This window comes from Oryctolagus cuniculus, chromosome 10 (assembly GCF_964237555.1).
Source record: "Oryctolagus cuniculus chromosome 10, mOryCun1.1, whole genome shotgun sequence".
In the NCBI taxonomy this organism is placed as follows: domain Eukaryota; kingdom Metazoa; phylum Chordata; class Mammalia; order Lagomorpha; family Leporidae; genus Oryctolagus; species Oryctolagus cuniculus.
In genome coordinates, this window is record NC_091441.1 from 93,153,171 (window position 1) to 93,168,467 (window position 15,297).

The window sequence follows — 15,297 nt, forward strand, 5'->3', positions numbered from 1 at the left end:
TTTTCTTTTATATATTTGAGCAGCTAAAAGAGACAGCTAGACAGAGATCTCGTCTGCTTGTTCACTCCCCAAATGCCTGCAGTGTCTTTGGCCTCCATAACCAGGAACTCAGTTCAGGTCTTCCACATGAGTAGCAGGGACCCAACTGATGGAGCTGTCACCTACTACCTCCCAGGATGTGCACTAGCAGGAAATCTGAACCTGGAGCACAGCCAAGACTCAAACCCAAGCATTCCAATATGCAATGCAGGTGTGTTAGTCACTAGACCAAACACCCACTTGAAGATCTGTCTGTAATTTTAACAAGCTCTGCAGCCAGCTTTGGTAACCAGTCTCCTGGGGTCCCCTGACACTTGGGTATTCCAAGCTGTGATCCACCTGCTAGTTTGTTCAAGCAGTGAGGGCAGCTGAGAGCTAGATCTGTGTCAGCTGCCATTGGTTCATGGTGCAGCAGGGCAGAGGGGAGCCATGCCCATGCCCTAGATCAGTGGAAAACACTGTATAATCAGTTGTATCTGGTGTGGGAACTGGGGTTAGTGTGGCTACATGTGTGATCTTTGACCTGGGTAACCCGTCCAGTGACCTTTTTTTTTTTTTCCCTATGTATTTTTAATTCTAGTTAAAAACTTCTTCAGGGTGAGTTTCAAAAATGGATCCCAAAGTCAGACCCACTCGCTCCAAGCCAATGACACCTTCAACAAACAGCAGTGGCTCAACTGTATTCGTCAGGCCAAAGAAACAGTTCTGTGTGCTGCCGGACAGGCTGGGGTACTTGATTCCGAGGGATCGTTCCTAAATCCCAACACTGAGAGCAGGGAGCCACAGGGAGAAACGAAACTTGAGCAGATGGACCAGTCAGACACTGAATCAGACTGTAGTATGGACACAAGTGAAGTCAGCCTTGACTGTGAGCGCATGGAACAGACAGACTCTTCCTGTGGGAACAGCAGGCACGTGGAAAGCAATGTCTGACGGAAGCGTGTGTCCATCCTGGAAGTAGCCCTGTGTCTTACCTGTACAGTATTTGCATTCCACATGTGGAACAGTTTGGAGAAGCACTTTTTAATACTTGTGTGACCATGTTGGCCCAGGCTCCTGTGTCTGTACATGTGTCCCTAGTACTGTAACTGCCCATCACTCTTTCTGTGTAAGCTGGGATCTGTGGCAACCATTACCCTGTACTGTATTTCAGAAGCATCTGGATGGATGGAGAGGTACTTGAAACGAGTTACTTTCAGTTGTCCTGCTGGATTTTAGAAAGTGGAAAGACAAAGAATCTCTGAACTGCTGTTTCACGCGGAGTGCTTGCCAAGTGCTCCCAGCCATGCTTGTCTGGCTCTCCAACGGGTCGCTGAAGGCATGGGATTTAGGGAGCCGTGTAAGCAGGATGTGATGAAGCCGCTCATGGCATGGATGGCCTTTGAGGGAGAACTGGGAAAAATCAACCTTTGAAGTGAACTGGGCTCAACATTGTTCAACCAGGAAGCAAGAAAACATCTCCAGAGGTTCTGAAGGCTGGGTTATACAAAGGATGAGGCATGGTCTGAACCTTCCAGTTTCATCCCGTGCGAGTTGGATGCAGTGATCTGCTAGGACATGAAACAGGCTGACCTCACAGGGGCCAGCACAGAGGCAGCTGCCAGCTGTGCATCTTCAGCTGCAATGTACATGGCACCAAAAGGTGTCTGTCCTAGTTAGTGGCTTGCCTTAGAGAGCCATTTCTAGCCTAAAACATGGCAGTAGGACCCAAAGGGCCTGGGAAAACCTGCCAGGATCACGAGAAGGCTCAGTCCTTGTTTCTTGTCATCTGCCCAGGCCTACTCGAGGTGTAGAACGTGTGTGAAGCCACAGTGAAAAGATTCTGCGAGTGTGTCAGGGATTCTGTCTACACGAACACATGAGAAACATCAAGAATGCAGAGAGCTTCATCACATCTTCTGTGCAAACCATTAAAAGAGAAAAAGCTTGGGCCAGTGTCTCATGAGAGAGACGCAGGCCTTGGGATTTCCTCCTCTGCTTTTGGGTCATCATTTTGCTGTCTCTGGTTCTATGCTGTAATCAGAATTCTAATTGCATTCTCCAAAGACCAGTTTCATGCATTCTGATTAATGAAGATCAGCTAAGCCAAACTAGGAACCTCTTTGTCCATCCTTGACTTACAGTGCAGGGCTGTAGACCTTTGAAAAAGTTAACTAAACACCCAGCAAAGCTTCCTAGAAGTGTAAATATTCAGGATGACCCATGCAAAGTTATACCCACACCAGCACTAGTAGTAATGATTCTAAATTATTGCCAAAAAAGTCTTTTTTTTTTTTAAATATTCTTTCAAGTTTACAGAAAAGAAAGCAGTAAATACAATGTTGTCATTTTATCATGTACATATATCATGTGCATTCAAAGAAGCAGGGTGATGAGATTTATCAATGTAAAAACAAGGTATATTACATTATTATTTTTCAAAAAAAATTGTGGTCAATTTTACCCTGTAAAACGTATTTCTGTATTTATAGATTTTAAACATGGTGAATTTTTTCTATTACAAGTTTATTTAAAACTGCTTTGTTTCTCAAGTTACTGAGTCAGCAAGCAAGTGAAGCTGCTGCAGCTAGAAGCAGAAGAAAGCTGAGAAAAGTCATTTCATGATGGGGAAAAGAGCGAGTCCTTCTGCAGGGGCCGTCAGCCACTTTGGCCAATGTGAAAATGAGAAAAATGAGAAAAGAGGCATGTCAGGTGTTTAACTTTGGGAAGGAAGTCACTGAATGTTTTGATGAAATGAATGTTTTTGTATAATGGCCTTAAACTTTTCTGGAAGCATTTCAAATAAATTACCTTCAAATGTCATCTCCTTGTGTACTGTGTCCTACAAACATCTGCTCCCACCTTTCCTTCTGGTGCAGTGACAAAAATGTGAGTAACTTTTTATTTGTGGTTCCCAGGTACACACTTTAGGGTACAGGTTGAAATAATGTTTTGTTTCATCAAAGCTTTTGGACAACTCATATTTCTTTTTCTTTTTCTTTTTTCTTTTTTTTTTTTTTTTTTTTTTTTTTTGGACAGGCAGAGTGGACAATGAGAGAAAGAGACAGAGAGAAAGGTCTTCCTTTTTCTGTTGGTTCACCCCTGCAATGGCCACTGCAGCCGGCGTGCCACGCTAATCCAAAGCCAGGAGCCAGGTACTTCCTCCTGGTCTCCCATACGGGTGCAGGGCCCAAGCACTTGGGCCATCCTCCACTGCCCTCCCAGGCCACAGCAGAGAGCTGGACTGGAAGAGGAGCAGCTGGGACAGAATCTGGCGCCCCTACCGGGACTAGAACCCGGTATGCCGGCGCCGCAGGCAGAGGATTAGCCTAGTGAGCCACAGCGCCGGCCCACAACTTGTATTTCTAAGATCTGTGTTTTCAAGTATTCTCTATTTATTCAATTATCCATTTTTTTTTTTAAGATTTGTTTTTTTATTTGAAAGAGTTACACAGAGAGAGGAGAAGGGAAGAGAGAGAGAGGTCTTCCACCTGCTGGTTCACTTCCCAATTGCCTGCAATGGCCAGATCTGCACCAATCCGAAGCCAGGAGCCAGGAGCTTCCTCTGGGTCTTCCTACGTGCATGCAGGGGCCCAAGGACTTGGGCCATCTTCCACTGCTTTCACAGGCCATAGCAGAGAGCTGGATCAGAAGTGGAGCAGCCAGGACTTGAACTGGCACCTATATGGGATACTGGCACTGCAGGCAGCAACTTTACCTGCTATGCCACTGCTCTGGCCCCATTTATCCATTTTTGATAGCTATCTTGATTCCCACTTTATATGAAGTCAAATGATAAGTTATAATTGTTACAGAAAAGAAGCACTGAATCTCACTGTAGTCTAGGTGACTTGATGAACTTTAAGGCTAAATAAGAGAAGATACACTTCGCTTTGGAATCCTGAAATTTCAGTCCTTTTTGTGTGTGTGTGTTTTTTTTAATTAAAATGGTTAGTCTTGGGGCCTGCTTTCTCTGCCTAAAATTAAAATTCTAATCTAATCTCACCTCCCAAAATCTCACTATGCCTTCTAAGTTTCAACAGCGGCCAGCATTGTGGTATAGGAGGTTAAGACACCACTTGCAGTGCCTGCATCTCATATGAGCACCAGTTTGAGTCCTGGCTGCTCCACTCTCAATCCAGCTTAAAGCTTGTGCTCCTGAAAAAGTAGCAGAGGATGGTCCAAGTGCTTGGGCCCCTGCCACCCATGTGGGAGCACAGGTAGAGTTCATGGCTCCTGGCTTCAGCCTGGCCCAGCCTTGGCTGTTGCAGCCATTTGGCGGAGTGAACCAATGGATGGAAGATCTCTTTCTCCCTCTTTCCCTCTCCCTCTCCCTCTCCTTCTCCTCCTGTACCTCTCCCTCTCCCCCTCTCCCTCTTTCAAATAAATATATGATTTTTTTGTTGTTGTTGAAAGGGCTGAAGACTTTTAAGCTGTTGGTACCCAGTTCTTAGTAGTATGTTGGCCCAGTAAAGCTGGTGATTAGTTTTATCTTTTTCCTAAATTGTCATCCTCTAACATACGCTGCTAATTCCCAGATTAGGTAAAATATTCAGATAAACAAATGTAAATATAGTTTTTTTTTTTTTTTACCCAGAATGAAAAATCACTTCTTACTCTTTCCTTTTTTTTTTTTTTTTTAAAGATTTATTTTATTTATTTGAAATAGTTAAAGAGAGAGGTGGAGAGAGAGAATGTGGTTCACTCCCCAGATGGCCGCAATGGCCAGAGCTGTGCCGATCCAAAGCCAGGAGCCAGGAGCCTGGAGCCTCTTCCGGGTCTCTCACGTGGGTGCAGGGGACCAAGGACCCGGGCCATCTTCCACTGCTTTCCCAGGCCACAGCGGAGAGCCGGATCGGAAGAGGAGCAGCCAGGACTAGAACCAGCACCCATATGGGATGCCTGCACCTCAGGCCAGGGCTTTAACCCACTGCGCCACAGCACCGGCCTTCCTTCAGTGCTGCTTTGGAGAATCCCTGCCTGCTTCACTTCCGTGGTTACACCGACTGTTGAGACTAGAGGATGTGTCTTTCAGAATATATTAGAAAATATTGCTTCCAACGCTTTGTGGGTTAGTACAAATGACTGAGGGCTAAATGGTTTTCTTCAGTCTATTTTCAAGCTGTTATTTTACACACAATTCAATACAATCCTTACAGTCTAAATGAAAAGTCATAAGCAATAAAAAGAGCCAGAACTAGCAATTTTGTGCAAAATTAGAGTGTGGTTTCAACTTCTGGGCTGTGGTCACCCCCAGTGACTGTTTTAGTTTCCATTCCCAGCACGGTTCTGTCCCCAGAACCACAGTCCTGCCTGACAATGACTGTGTGCTTAGACATACTACACTCCACCGTCTTGCTGAACAAGCAGTTCGACTTTGCATCAACATCCTGGCCATGTCCATGTTTTATGAATTCTCCAAAAGCCTGAGTACCGGCTGGAAGATTTGGTGAGGAGAATGACCACTCAGTTATACCCAGGTCAGTTTAGCCCAGCTGGCTCCCCTGGCATTGTGGAAATGTGCACTGAACACCCATCTGATAGATGCAGTTCATTGATTTAATTCACACAGTCTTGTTTATTGACATGATTCTGTTATCACGGGATTAGAAGAAAACTGGAAGCACATTTCTCAAACCCAAATAGACCAGTGGAAATCTAAAGATCATAAAGATTTCAAACCTTGCGCATAGGAGTAAGAAAAAGTGGGGCTGCCATGGTGGCACAGCGGGTTAAGCTGCTGCCTGAGAGGCCCTCATCCCCTGTCGGAGTGCTGATTTGAGTCCTGCTGCTCCTCTTCTGATCCAGCTTCCTATTAATGCGCTTCGGAGAGCAGCTTATGATGGCCCAAATACTTGGGTTCATGCCACCCATGTAGGAGACCAGCATGAAGTTCCTGGCTTCAGCCTGGCCCAGCCCTGGCTGTTGCCTTTGTTAGAGTAGTTAGCTAGCAGATGGAAGATATTTCTCCCTCTCCCTTCCCCTTCCCTCTCCCTCCCTCTGTCCCTCCCCCTCCCACTCCCCCTCTCCTCCTCCTTTCATTCTGCCTTTAAAATAAAAAAGTAAAGAAATCTGGGGAAAATTGAGAAAAGGTCACTGTATTCACCATACCTCAAAGGTATTTAGATGAACAACTTTAGGGGAAAATACCACTGCTTCCTATTACACTCTCTCCTTTCCCAGTTGCGGCTGCCCAGTCAGTCAGCTACACAGACAAAGCAGTTCATCAGCTGAATTGGGGGAGTAGCAAGGTAATAATAGCCAGGCACTCTTTTTGAGAGCTAATCATTTCATGTATTCCAAACCACTAGTTCACTGACGCATGTATGTTCACACACAAACACACCTAAGCATTAATGAGCTGTGTTACATCATCTGTGAAGGGTTTGAGAAATGCCACTTGGCAGGTGTTGTACCCACTGGCTCTGTGTCCATGTCTCAAACCAGACACTGCAGCCCTCCGTCCATTTAAAAAGTGAGACGTCATGTGTGAAATCACATGGAAAACTGATGAGCTAATAATGCTTTTCATTGCTGGTGTTTGATAATCACTTTTCAAGTGTTATAAAGTTTCCCCTAAAGTGTGGCCTTGGCCTAGAGCTTTTTCATTCACTCTGCTGTATATATGGGGAGGCCTCTCAATCCAGAGAATCTGCAATTTTTTTTGTCTGTCTTTTGTATTTTCCTCCTCACAATTTTCTTTTTCCTTCCTTCCCTTTTTTTCCCCCAGAAACTCCAGAAAGATGTTAAGCCTCCTGGATGTGATGTCTCATTTCCTGGATTGGTTTTCTAATAGTCTTCTTTCTTTCTTTATACTTTTTTATTTTTTCTTTTCTTTAGAAAGAGCAACAGAGGAAGAGACAGAGAGAGATCTTCTATCTGCTGGCTTCCCTGTTGTTTTCCACAGCCAGGGCTAGGCTAGGCCAAAGCCAGGAGCTAGAAACTCATTCCCTTGGCAAGTACCCAAGCACCTGAGCCATCACCTACTGCCTTGCAGGGAGCACATCGGAAGGAAGCTGGAATTGGAAACAGAGCTGGGATTTACACCTGGGCACTCTGATGTGGGTTGTAGATGTCCCAAGCAATATCAACACTGTGCTAAACACGCAACCCTTTATTTTTTCCTTTTATGTTTTTCTGTCCTCAAGAGGGTTTCCCCACCTTTGTCTTCTAACTCATCTATTAACTTGATGTTAATGAGTGAAGGCAGTACTCTAAGCTCTGAGAGTATCTCAGTTTGGTTCCATTCTTCCTCTTCTTGCCTTATATTTCAGGGGATGAATGATAGTTGTCACTTGTAGAACAGTTGGGAAAATTAAATGTACCAATGTAAATGATTAAATGTACATAATGTAAGTACATTCAGGGGTGCTGTGCCAGCTGTTATCACCTCTCCAGATCCGCCATCACTTCTGAGCTGCCCATGTGACCTCTGCATGCTTCCTCCCTCACCTTCAGCTGCTGGTTCCATTTAGCCAAATAGGAGCCCTCCGGTGGGCTCACTGATGGGGAGAGGAGTGAGGTTGGAGCACCCCCGAAGGACTGCTGGCTCCATCCCCTGACCTGAGGCTACAGCTCTTATCACCGGAAATTCTCTAAGGTCTTCAGCCCAGGGTGGACACAGCCTTCCTGTCACTAGCCTGAGGACATTGTGTGGCATTTTCCTCGCCCCTGCCCACAGCTTTGTTTAAGGTCCCTTTACTAGACCCTCCCAGTCAGAATCAGTTTTGCTGTTTGAATATACTTCTGAGCCTGATGAACCCCTGGTGGATGCTAGGGCCTCGCATCATCATCATTAATGTTCTCATTCCACCATCTGCTTTCCATTTGCTATGTGTGATTCAAGGACACAAAGATTATTGGAATCATCGAAGATGGGTTTTTTTGTTTCTGTGTCTCGTTGTTGTGGTGGATTATTGTCTTGAGAAGACAGATGGAAGCATCTTTCAAAAGCAAAGGCAGAACTACTTCTTCAAGCATACAGAAGCTGAAAGAGTTTATTGCTAGCAGATCTCCACTATAAGAAATGCTAAAAGAACCTTTTTGGGGACAGAAAGAAAAGAATGCCCTGTGGAAAGAGAGATGTGCCCATCAGATGGCAGAGCGCTAAAAATACAGCTGTACAGGAAACTAGGACTTTCCTTAGTATTTAAAGCTCCTTCAAAGTAATTGGTTCCAGTCATGATGGACCAGATGTACCTTTCAACAACAGAAGACAAGATATGTAACAGTATGGCTTTGAGGACATTGGACTTGGACTTCAGATGATAGAGGCTAGTGAAAGAGACAAGTAAGGTGAGCCCTGCCATTGCTCCAACTCACAGCCCTGACTGTGTGTGTTTGTTTTCAAAGATTCATTTATTTAAGAGGCAAAGTTGCAGAGAGGGAGAGACAGAAAGGTTTTCCATCTGCTGGTTCACTCCCCAAATGGCTGCAATGGTCAAATCTGAGCCAACCCAAAGCCAGGAGCCAGGAACTTCTTCCGGGTCTCCCATATGGGTGCAGAGGTCCAAGGACTTGCTTTCCCAGGCCATAGCAGAGAGCTGGATGGAAGAGGAGCAGCCGGGACATGAATCGGTGCCCGTATGGGATGCCCAGCCCACTAGGCCACAGCATCGGCACCTACCTGACAGCATTTAGAGGCAGCAGCACAGAGAGGGGAACCCAGACAGTCCAGGGGACTCCCTGAGTGCAAGAGGTGGAACTGGAAGTTGATGGAGACCAAAGCAGCTACAGTTTACAGAACAAAGAGGAGAGTTCTACGTACAGAAACACCATCAGAGATCTGTAGAGCCTGCCCCCCATGTGCTGGGACCAGTATTGACCAGTGCACACAGAAGAAAATACCCAGGCAGCGGATAAGTATTCAGAAGAAGTAGGAGGAATTTACAGGGTTGAGACTAGTGCCTGCTCCCACAGGCACTATCAGGATTCATGGGGCATCCCATAATGTGCCCAGGTGGAGAATAATTAACCTTTGAGTCAACACTGCTCTAGTCCCACCTAACACCTTTTTAAAATAGACCAAGAAGGGTCAGGCTCTTTCCAAGTAACTGTATCCCAGAGCAGAACTCAAAAATAGTTCCAGGAGTACAAAAATGTCCAGCACCTAGCAGGGTAAAATTAACATTGCCTGCTATCTATTCAAAGCATCCGAGGCATACAAAGCAGGAGCACACATCCCGTAGTGAGGAAAAAAATATATATAAAAAGCAACTGAAACTGATTTGTAACAGGTATTAGAATTAACAGACAAGGGAACTGTAACAGTTATTACAACTGTATTCTATATTTCTATTGTTAAATAGAGACATACAAAATATAACTTCTACAGATGTAAACTACCATGAGTGACATGAAAAATATACCAAATGGAATTAAGAACAGATTAGACATTGCAGAAGAAAACACTATAAAACAGTATAAAAAAGAAAGGCCATAGCCATATAAACTACTGAAACACAGAGAAATGAGAATTTTAGAAAATGAAAAGAGGGACAGGTGTTTGGCACAGCCATTAAAATGCCATTTGTGATGCCTGCATCCATATCTGAGTGCCTAGGTTTGAATTCTGGTTTCCAACTCCAGCTTTCTGCTAATGCACACTCTGGAACACAGCAGTGATGGCTTAAGTGCTGGGCCTTCCTGCCCACTTGGGAGATCCAGACTGAATTCCTAACTCCTGGCTTCAGCCTGATCCAGCCTCAGCTGTTGCAGACATTTTGTGAGTGAACCAGTGCATAGAAGATATTGCCTCTCTCTCCCTCCCTCCCTCCCTCTTTCTGACTCTGTCTTTCAAATAAATAAAAGATTTTAAAATAAAATGTAAAAATGCAAAGAGCATCTGTGAACCATAAGAATTTTAGGCACCCTAATATACATGTATTTGGAGTCTCTAAAAGAATGGAGAAAGAGAAGGAAACAAAAAGTATTTGAAATAAATATAAAATTCCACCAGACTTGAAAGCTATAAACTCTCAAATCCAAGAAGCTCAATAAACCCCAAACAGAATAAAATCACACCAAGGTATATCATAATCAAATTATTCAAAACTAGTGATAAAGAGAAAAATATTAGTAAGCAACCAGAGGAAAAAGCCATGTTACATACAGCGGAACAAATAACAGGATAACAGATGAATTCTCACTGGAAACAAGACCAGCAGGAAAATGGTGAGTAACATTTTTACTGAAAGAATAATAACTCAACTTAGAATTCTATATCTTGTGCTATAGTGGATAAAGCTGCTGGCATCCCATATGGGTGTCGATTTAAGTCCCAGCTGCTCCACTTTCAATCCAGTTCTCTGCTATGGCCTGGGAAAGCAGTGGAAGATGGCTCAAGTCCTTGGGCCCCTGCACCCATGTGGGAGACCTGGAATAAGCTCCTGGCTCCTGGCTTTGGATCTGCACAGCTCCAGCCGTTGCATCCAACGGGAGTGAACTAGTGGGTGGAAGATCAATCTCTCTCTCTGCCTCTGCCTTTCTTTCTTTCTCTGTGTAACTCTGACTTTCAAATAAATAAATAAATATCTTTTTAAAGAAAGTTCTATGGACTATACAAAAAGCAGCTAAAATTATTAAATAATTTTAACAAGTTTTCATGATATAAAATATCCATAAGCCAATTTTTATCTTAATTTATTAATAAGCAATGAGACATTAGAGTTTAAAACAATAACATTGATACTAGTGTAAAAATATGAAAAACATAGGAATTAAGATGTGTAGAACCTGTACACTGAAAATTATAAAACACTGATGAAAGATATTAACACTTAGAAAAACACTTATGGATTGGAATATTAAATATTGTTAAAATGTCAACTCTTCCCTAAACTAATACATATATTTTAAAAAATCAAAATGGATTGTTTTATAGAAATTGACAACCTGTCCTAAAATTTGTAAGGAAATCTGAGACTTGGAATAGCAAAAATAATTCTGAGAAAAAATACCAAAATTGAAAGATTTACCCAAAACTCACTGTAAGTCTACAATAATCAAGACAGTATAGTACTGATACAAAGACAAATAGCCATAGACCAATTGAGCAGTCTAGAAAAATAACTAAACAAACGTGGTTGATTGATTTCCAATAAAGGTGCAAAGACAAATCACTGGTAGAGGACAGTATTTTTAATGCATATTGCTGGAACAATGGGATATCTCCATGCAACAAAACAAATGAAAATAGATCTTCCATCACATCTTATACAAAAATTAACTCAAATAGATAGACATAAACACAAAACTAAGGGCTAGAGTTGTGGTGCAGTTTGTTAAGTGGCTCCCTGCAAAGCCGGCTTCCCATATAGGCACCAGTTCAAATCCTGACTGCTCCACTTTTGATCCACTGATATGTACCTTCTGATCCTCTGATAATGTACCTCGGAAAGCAGTGGAAAATGGGCCAAGCATTTCAGCCCCTGCCACCCACATGTGAGAGCCAGATGAAGCTCCATCTCCTGGCTTCAGCCTGGCCCAGCCCTGGCTATTGTGGCCATTTGGAAAGTAAACAAGCAGATGAAAGATTCTCTTTGTCTCTCTATATAAAACTATGCTTTTTTATAAAGATTTATTTATTTGAAAGGAAGAAAGAGAGAGAGAGAGTGTGTGTGTGCTTCCATCCGCTGGTTTACTTCCAAAATGGCCACAACAGCCAGAGCTGGGCCAATTCTGAAGCCTGAAGCCAGGAGCTTCTTCCACGTTTCCCACATGGGTGCAGGTGTCTAAACACTTGAGCTATCTTCCACTGCTTTCCCAGGCACATTAGCACAGGGGGCTTGATCAGAAGCAGAGCAGCCAAGACTCAGACTGGCACCCATATGGGATGCTGGCACTGTAGGTGGCAGCTTTACCTGCTGTGCTGCAGTGCCAGCCCCCCAAATAAATATTAAAAAAATAGAACTTACATTAAAAAGCACTCAGTGGAAATTATAGAGCTTAAAAATACGGTCATAGAAAAAACCTCTTTGAACAGTAAAGTGAAGATGATAGATAATAGAGTGCAAGAACTTACAGCAGTAGAATTTATCTGACCCACAAAGATAAAATACACTGAGGGAAAAGGGGGGGAGTGGGGAATAAATGAAAGGAAGAGAAATCTCAGGGAAACTGCAAAATTAAAAAAAATCGACATCAGTATCACATATAAATGCATGCAAGTTAAAATTGAAAAATCTGAATAAGGCAGACTATATCAATGTCAGTGTCCTTGTTATGCTGTACTATAGCTTTGCAAAATGTTCCTATTGAGAGAAAGTGGGTAAAGAGTTCACAGGATCTCTTCATATTATTTATGACAAATGCATGTGAGTGTACAATTATCTCAATAAAATTCCAATGAAAAGTTGACCCAGGGGCATATGCTGTGGCACAGCAGGTTAAGCCCCTTCTTGGGACACCCACATTGAGTCCTGACTGCTCCCTGCCTCCCATCCAGCTTCCTGCTAATGTGACTGGGAGATAATGGCCCAAGTAGTTGGGTCCCTGTCTGCCATGTGGGAGACCTGAATGGAGTTCCTGACTCTTGGCTTCAGCCTGTGCCAGCTCCTGTTATTGCAGGCATTTGAGAAGTGAACCAGTGGACAGAAGATTCTCTCTCTCTCTCTCTCTCTCTCTCTCTCTCTCTCTGAGACTCTACCTTTCTAATAAAAAGTAATCTTTAAAAGAACAAAAGCTGATCTAACTGCAACATGGAGAATAAATAGCGGATGCTGGGGGGAAGCAGGTCGGGGGAGGCTGGCACATGTTAAGCTGTGGGCTCCGACAAGACATCCATGGATGTTCAGACTGAGTCCATGGTGTCTAGTCAACACTTGGTGCGTAACACACTGGAGTACATGAAGATGTATAGCTTTCTCCTCTATCACTGCCCAATTGCCCACAACAACCAGGGCTGGGCCAGGCCAAAGCCGTGAGGCCAGAAATCAATCCAGAGCTCCCACATGTGTGGCAGAGATCCAAGTATTTGAACCATCCGCTGCTACATTCCAGGGTGCACATGAGCAGGAAACTGGACTCAGAAGCAGAACCAGGACTCAAACCCAGGCACTCGGATATGGGTGTGGGCAACCTGAGCAATGACTTAACTACCATGCCAAATGCCTGTCCTTGCTTTTCACTTTAAATCATATATATTGACCGCTAATCTACATACCCTCAAAAGAATCCATTGTAAGTGTACTTTGGGAAAATGTTTAGGCTCAGGTATCCACCACCACAGTAAAAACATGGAACTTTCCCACTACCCTAGAGCTCCCTTCTGCTCCTTTCTAGTCAATGCCTCCACTTACTATCCACCCCTGTCCTTAGCTGCAGGTGACTATTGATGAGTTTAGTTTTTTTTTTTTAAAAGGTGTAGTTATTTATTTTAGACATCAAGAGAGAGAGGTCTTCCATCCGCTGGCTCACTTCCCAAATGGTTGCAACAGCCAGAGCTGCATCAATCTGAAGTCAGGATCTAGGAGCTTCTTCCGGGTCTCCCACTTAGGTGCAGGGGCCCAAGCACTTGATTCATCTTCCACTGCTTTCCCAGACCATTAGCAGAGAGTTGGATCAGTAATGGAGCAGCTGGGACTCTAACCAGTACCCATATGCAATGCTGGCACTGCAGGTGGAGGCTTGAGCTTCTACGACAACACCACTGGTCCCTATTGATGAGTCTTCTGTTACTCTAGGTTTCACTTTTCTGGAGTTTCATGTAACAATGTGGTATGTGGTTTCCTTCCCTATCATATTTTTAATATTCATCCAGGTTGCTGTATGTATCAGTAGTGCATTTTTTTTTTTTACTGATGATTAGTCTATTTCAGGAATATACAGTTTGTTTATCTGTTTACCATTGATGGATTTATAACTAAAACTGCCCTGAGCATTGATGTACAAGTCTTATTGTACACCTATGTTTTCATTTCTCTTGGGCAAATACTTAAGAGTCAAGTTGATTGGTTATATATTAAGTATATGCCTAACTTTGTGAGGAATGTCTAGCTATTTTCAATATGGTTATATCATTTTACAGGCCCAGAAGGAAGTCTCAGTTACTCCACATCCCTCCTAACACTTGGAGTTGTGTTCTCTCTTTCTCCTCTTCCTTTCCCAATTCTGGTGAGTGTGCAATAATGTCTCATTGTGGTATTAACTGCTTCCCCAGATACTCATGGTGTTTAGAGTATCTTCATGTGTTTTATTGACCATCCCCATATCTACTTTTCTAAAGTCTGTTTTCAAATATTTTACCCACTTTTGTAGGATTATTTATCTTCTCATGATTGAGTCCTGAGAGGTCTCTATGAATTCTGGTGGTAAATCCTTTATCCAGTTTTTGCTTGGCAATTTTTTTTTTACGTTCTATAGCTTGTCTTTTTATTCTGTTTACAGTGCCTTTCAAAGAGTAGAAATCCTTGATTTTGATAAAGCCCAACTCTTAAGATATTTTTCTTTTATGCTTCATACTTGTTGCGTCCTGTATGAGGAATTTTTGCCTACCTCAAGGTGGTGAAGATTTTTGTGAATGGTGTGTGTTAAGAGCCAAGGTTCATTTGTATTCTATGTGGATTTGCAGTTTTTCCCAAGATCATATGTTATAAATACTCCATTCCTCAGTGAATTACCTGTAAAACCAAATGACCATATATATGCCCATCTATTTCTGTACTACCTATTTTGTTTCATTGATCTGCTATGCATTTTTATACCAATACTACATGGTCTTGATTACTACAGCTTTATAGCACTTTTTTTCCAATTTAATGACTTATTTTATTTTATTTTATTTTTTGACAGGCAGAGTGGACAGTGAGAGAGAGAGAGACAGAGAGAAAGGTCTTCCCTTGACGTTGGTTCACCCTCCAGTGGCGGCCGTGGCCGGCGCACTGCAGCCGGCGCACCACGCTGATCCGATGGCAGGAGCCAGGTGCTTCTCCTGGTCTCCCATGTGGTGCAGGGCCAAAGGACTTGGGACATCCTCCTCTGCACTCCTTGGCCACAGCAGAGAGCTGGCCTGGAAGAGGGGCAACTGGGACAGAATCCGGTGCCCCGACCGGGACTAGAACCTGGTGTGCCGGCGCCGCAACCAATTCAATGACTTTTATTACTTTAAAATTTCATTATTATTCAGCAAAAAAAGCAAGATATATAATTTTACATACATAACATAACTGAAACTCTAAAAAATATGGACTGCTTCAGGAATTTGTATAATCCTAGTGCAGGGGCCATGCTAATACTCTGTGTTTTTTTTTCCAATTTTGAATCTATGTACTGCCAAAGCAA

General features: G+C 43.2%; 1 protein-coding gene and 1 non-coding gene across 7 annotated transcripts in view; one reads left to right on the plus strand and one right to left on the minus strand.

The window, feature by feature from the left end:
* The window catches only part of ARHGEF3 (Rho guanine nucleotide exchange factor 3), a 339,744-nt gene extending 336,903 nt beyond the window's left edge, over window positions 1–2,841 (plus strand). For all 6 annotated transcript variants that reach the window (XM_070050684.1, XM_008260822.4, XM_008260823.4 and 3 more), the window contains one exon: window positions 620–2,841. In XM_070050684.1, coding sequence (XP_069906785.1) covers window positions 620–972 — 353 coding nt within the window. In that variant the 3' untranslated portion in view covers window positions 973–2,841. The remainder of the gene's footprint in view (window positions 1–619) is intronic.
* A 12,352-nt stretch (window positions 2,842–15,193) lies between these two features.
* LOC127492536 (U6 spliceosomal RNA) lies at window positions 15,194–15,297 on the minus strand. The gene has a single exon (XR_011379705.1). It is a non-coding gene; the product is annotated as a U6 spliceosomal RNA (small nuclear RNA).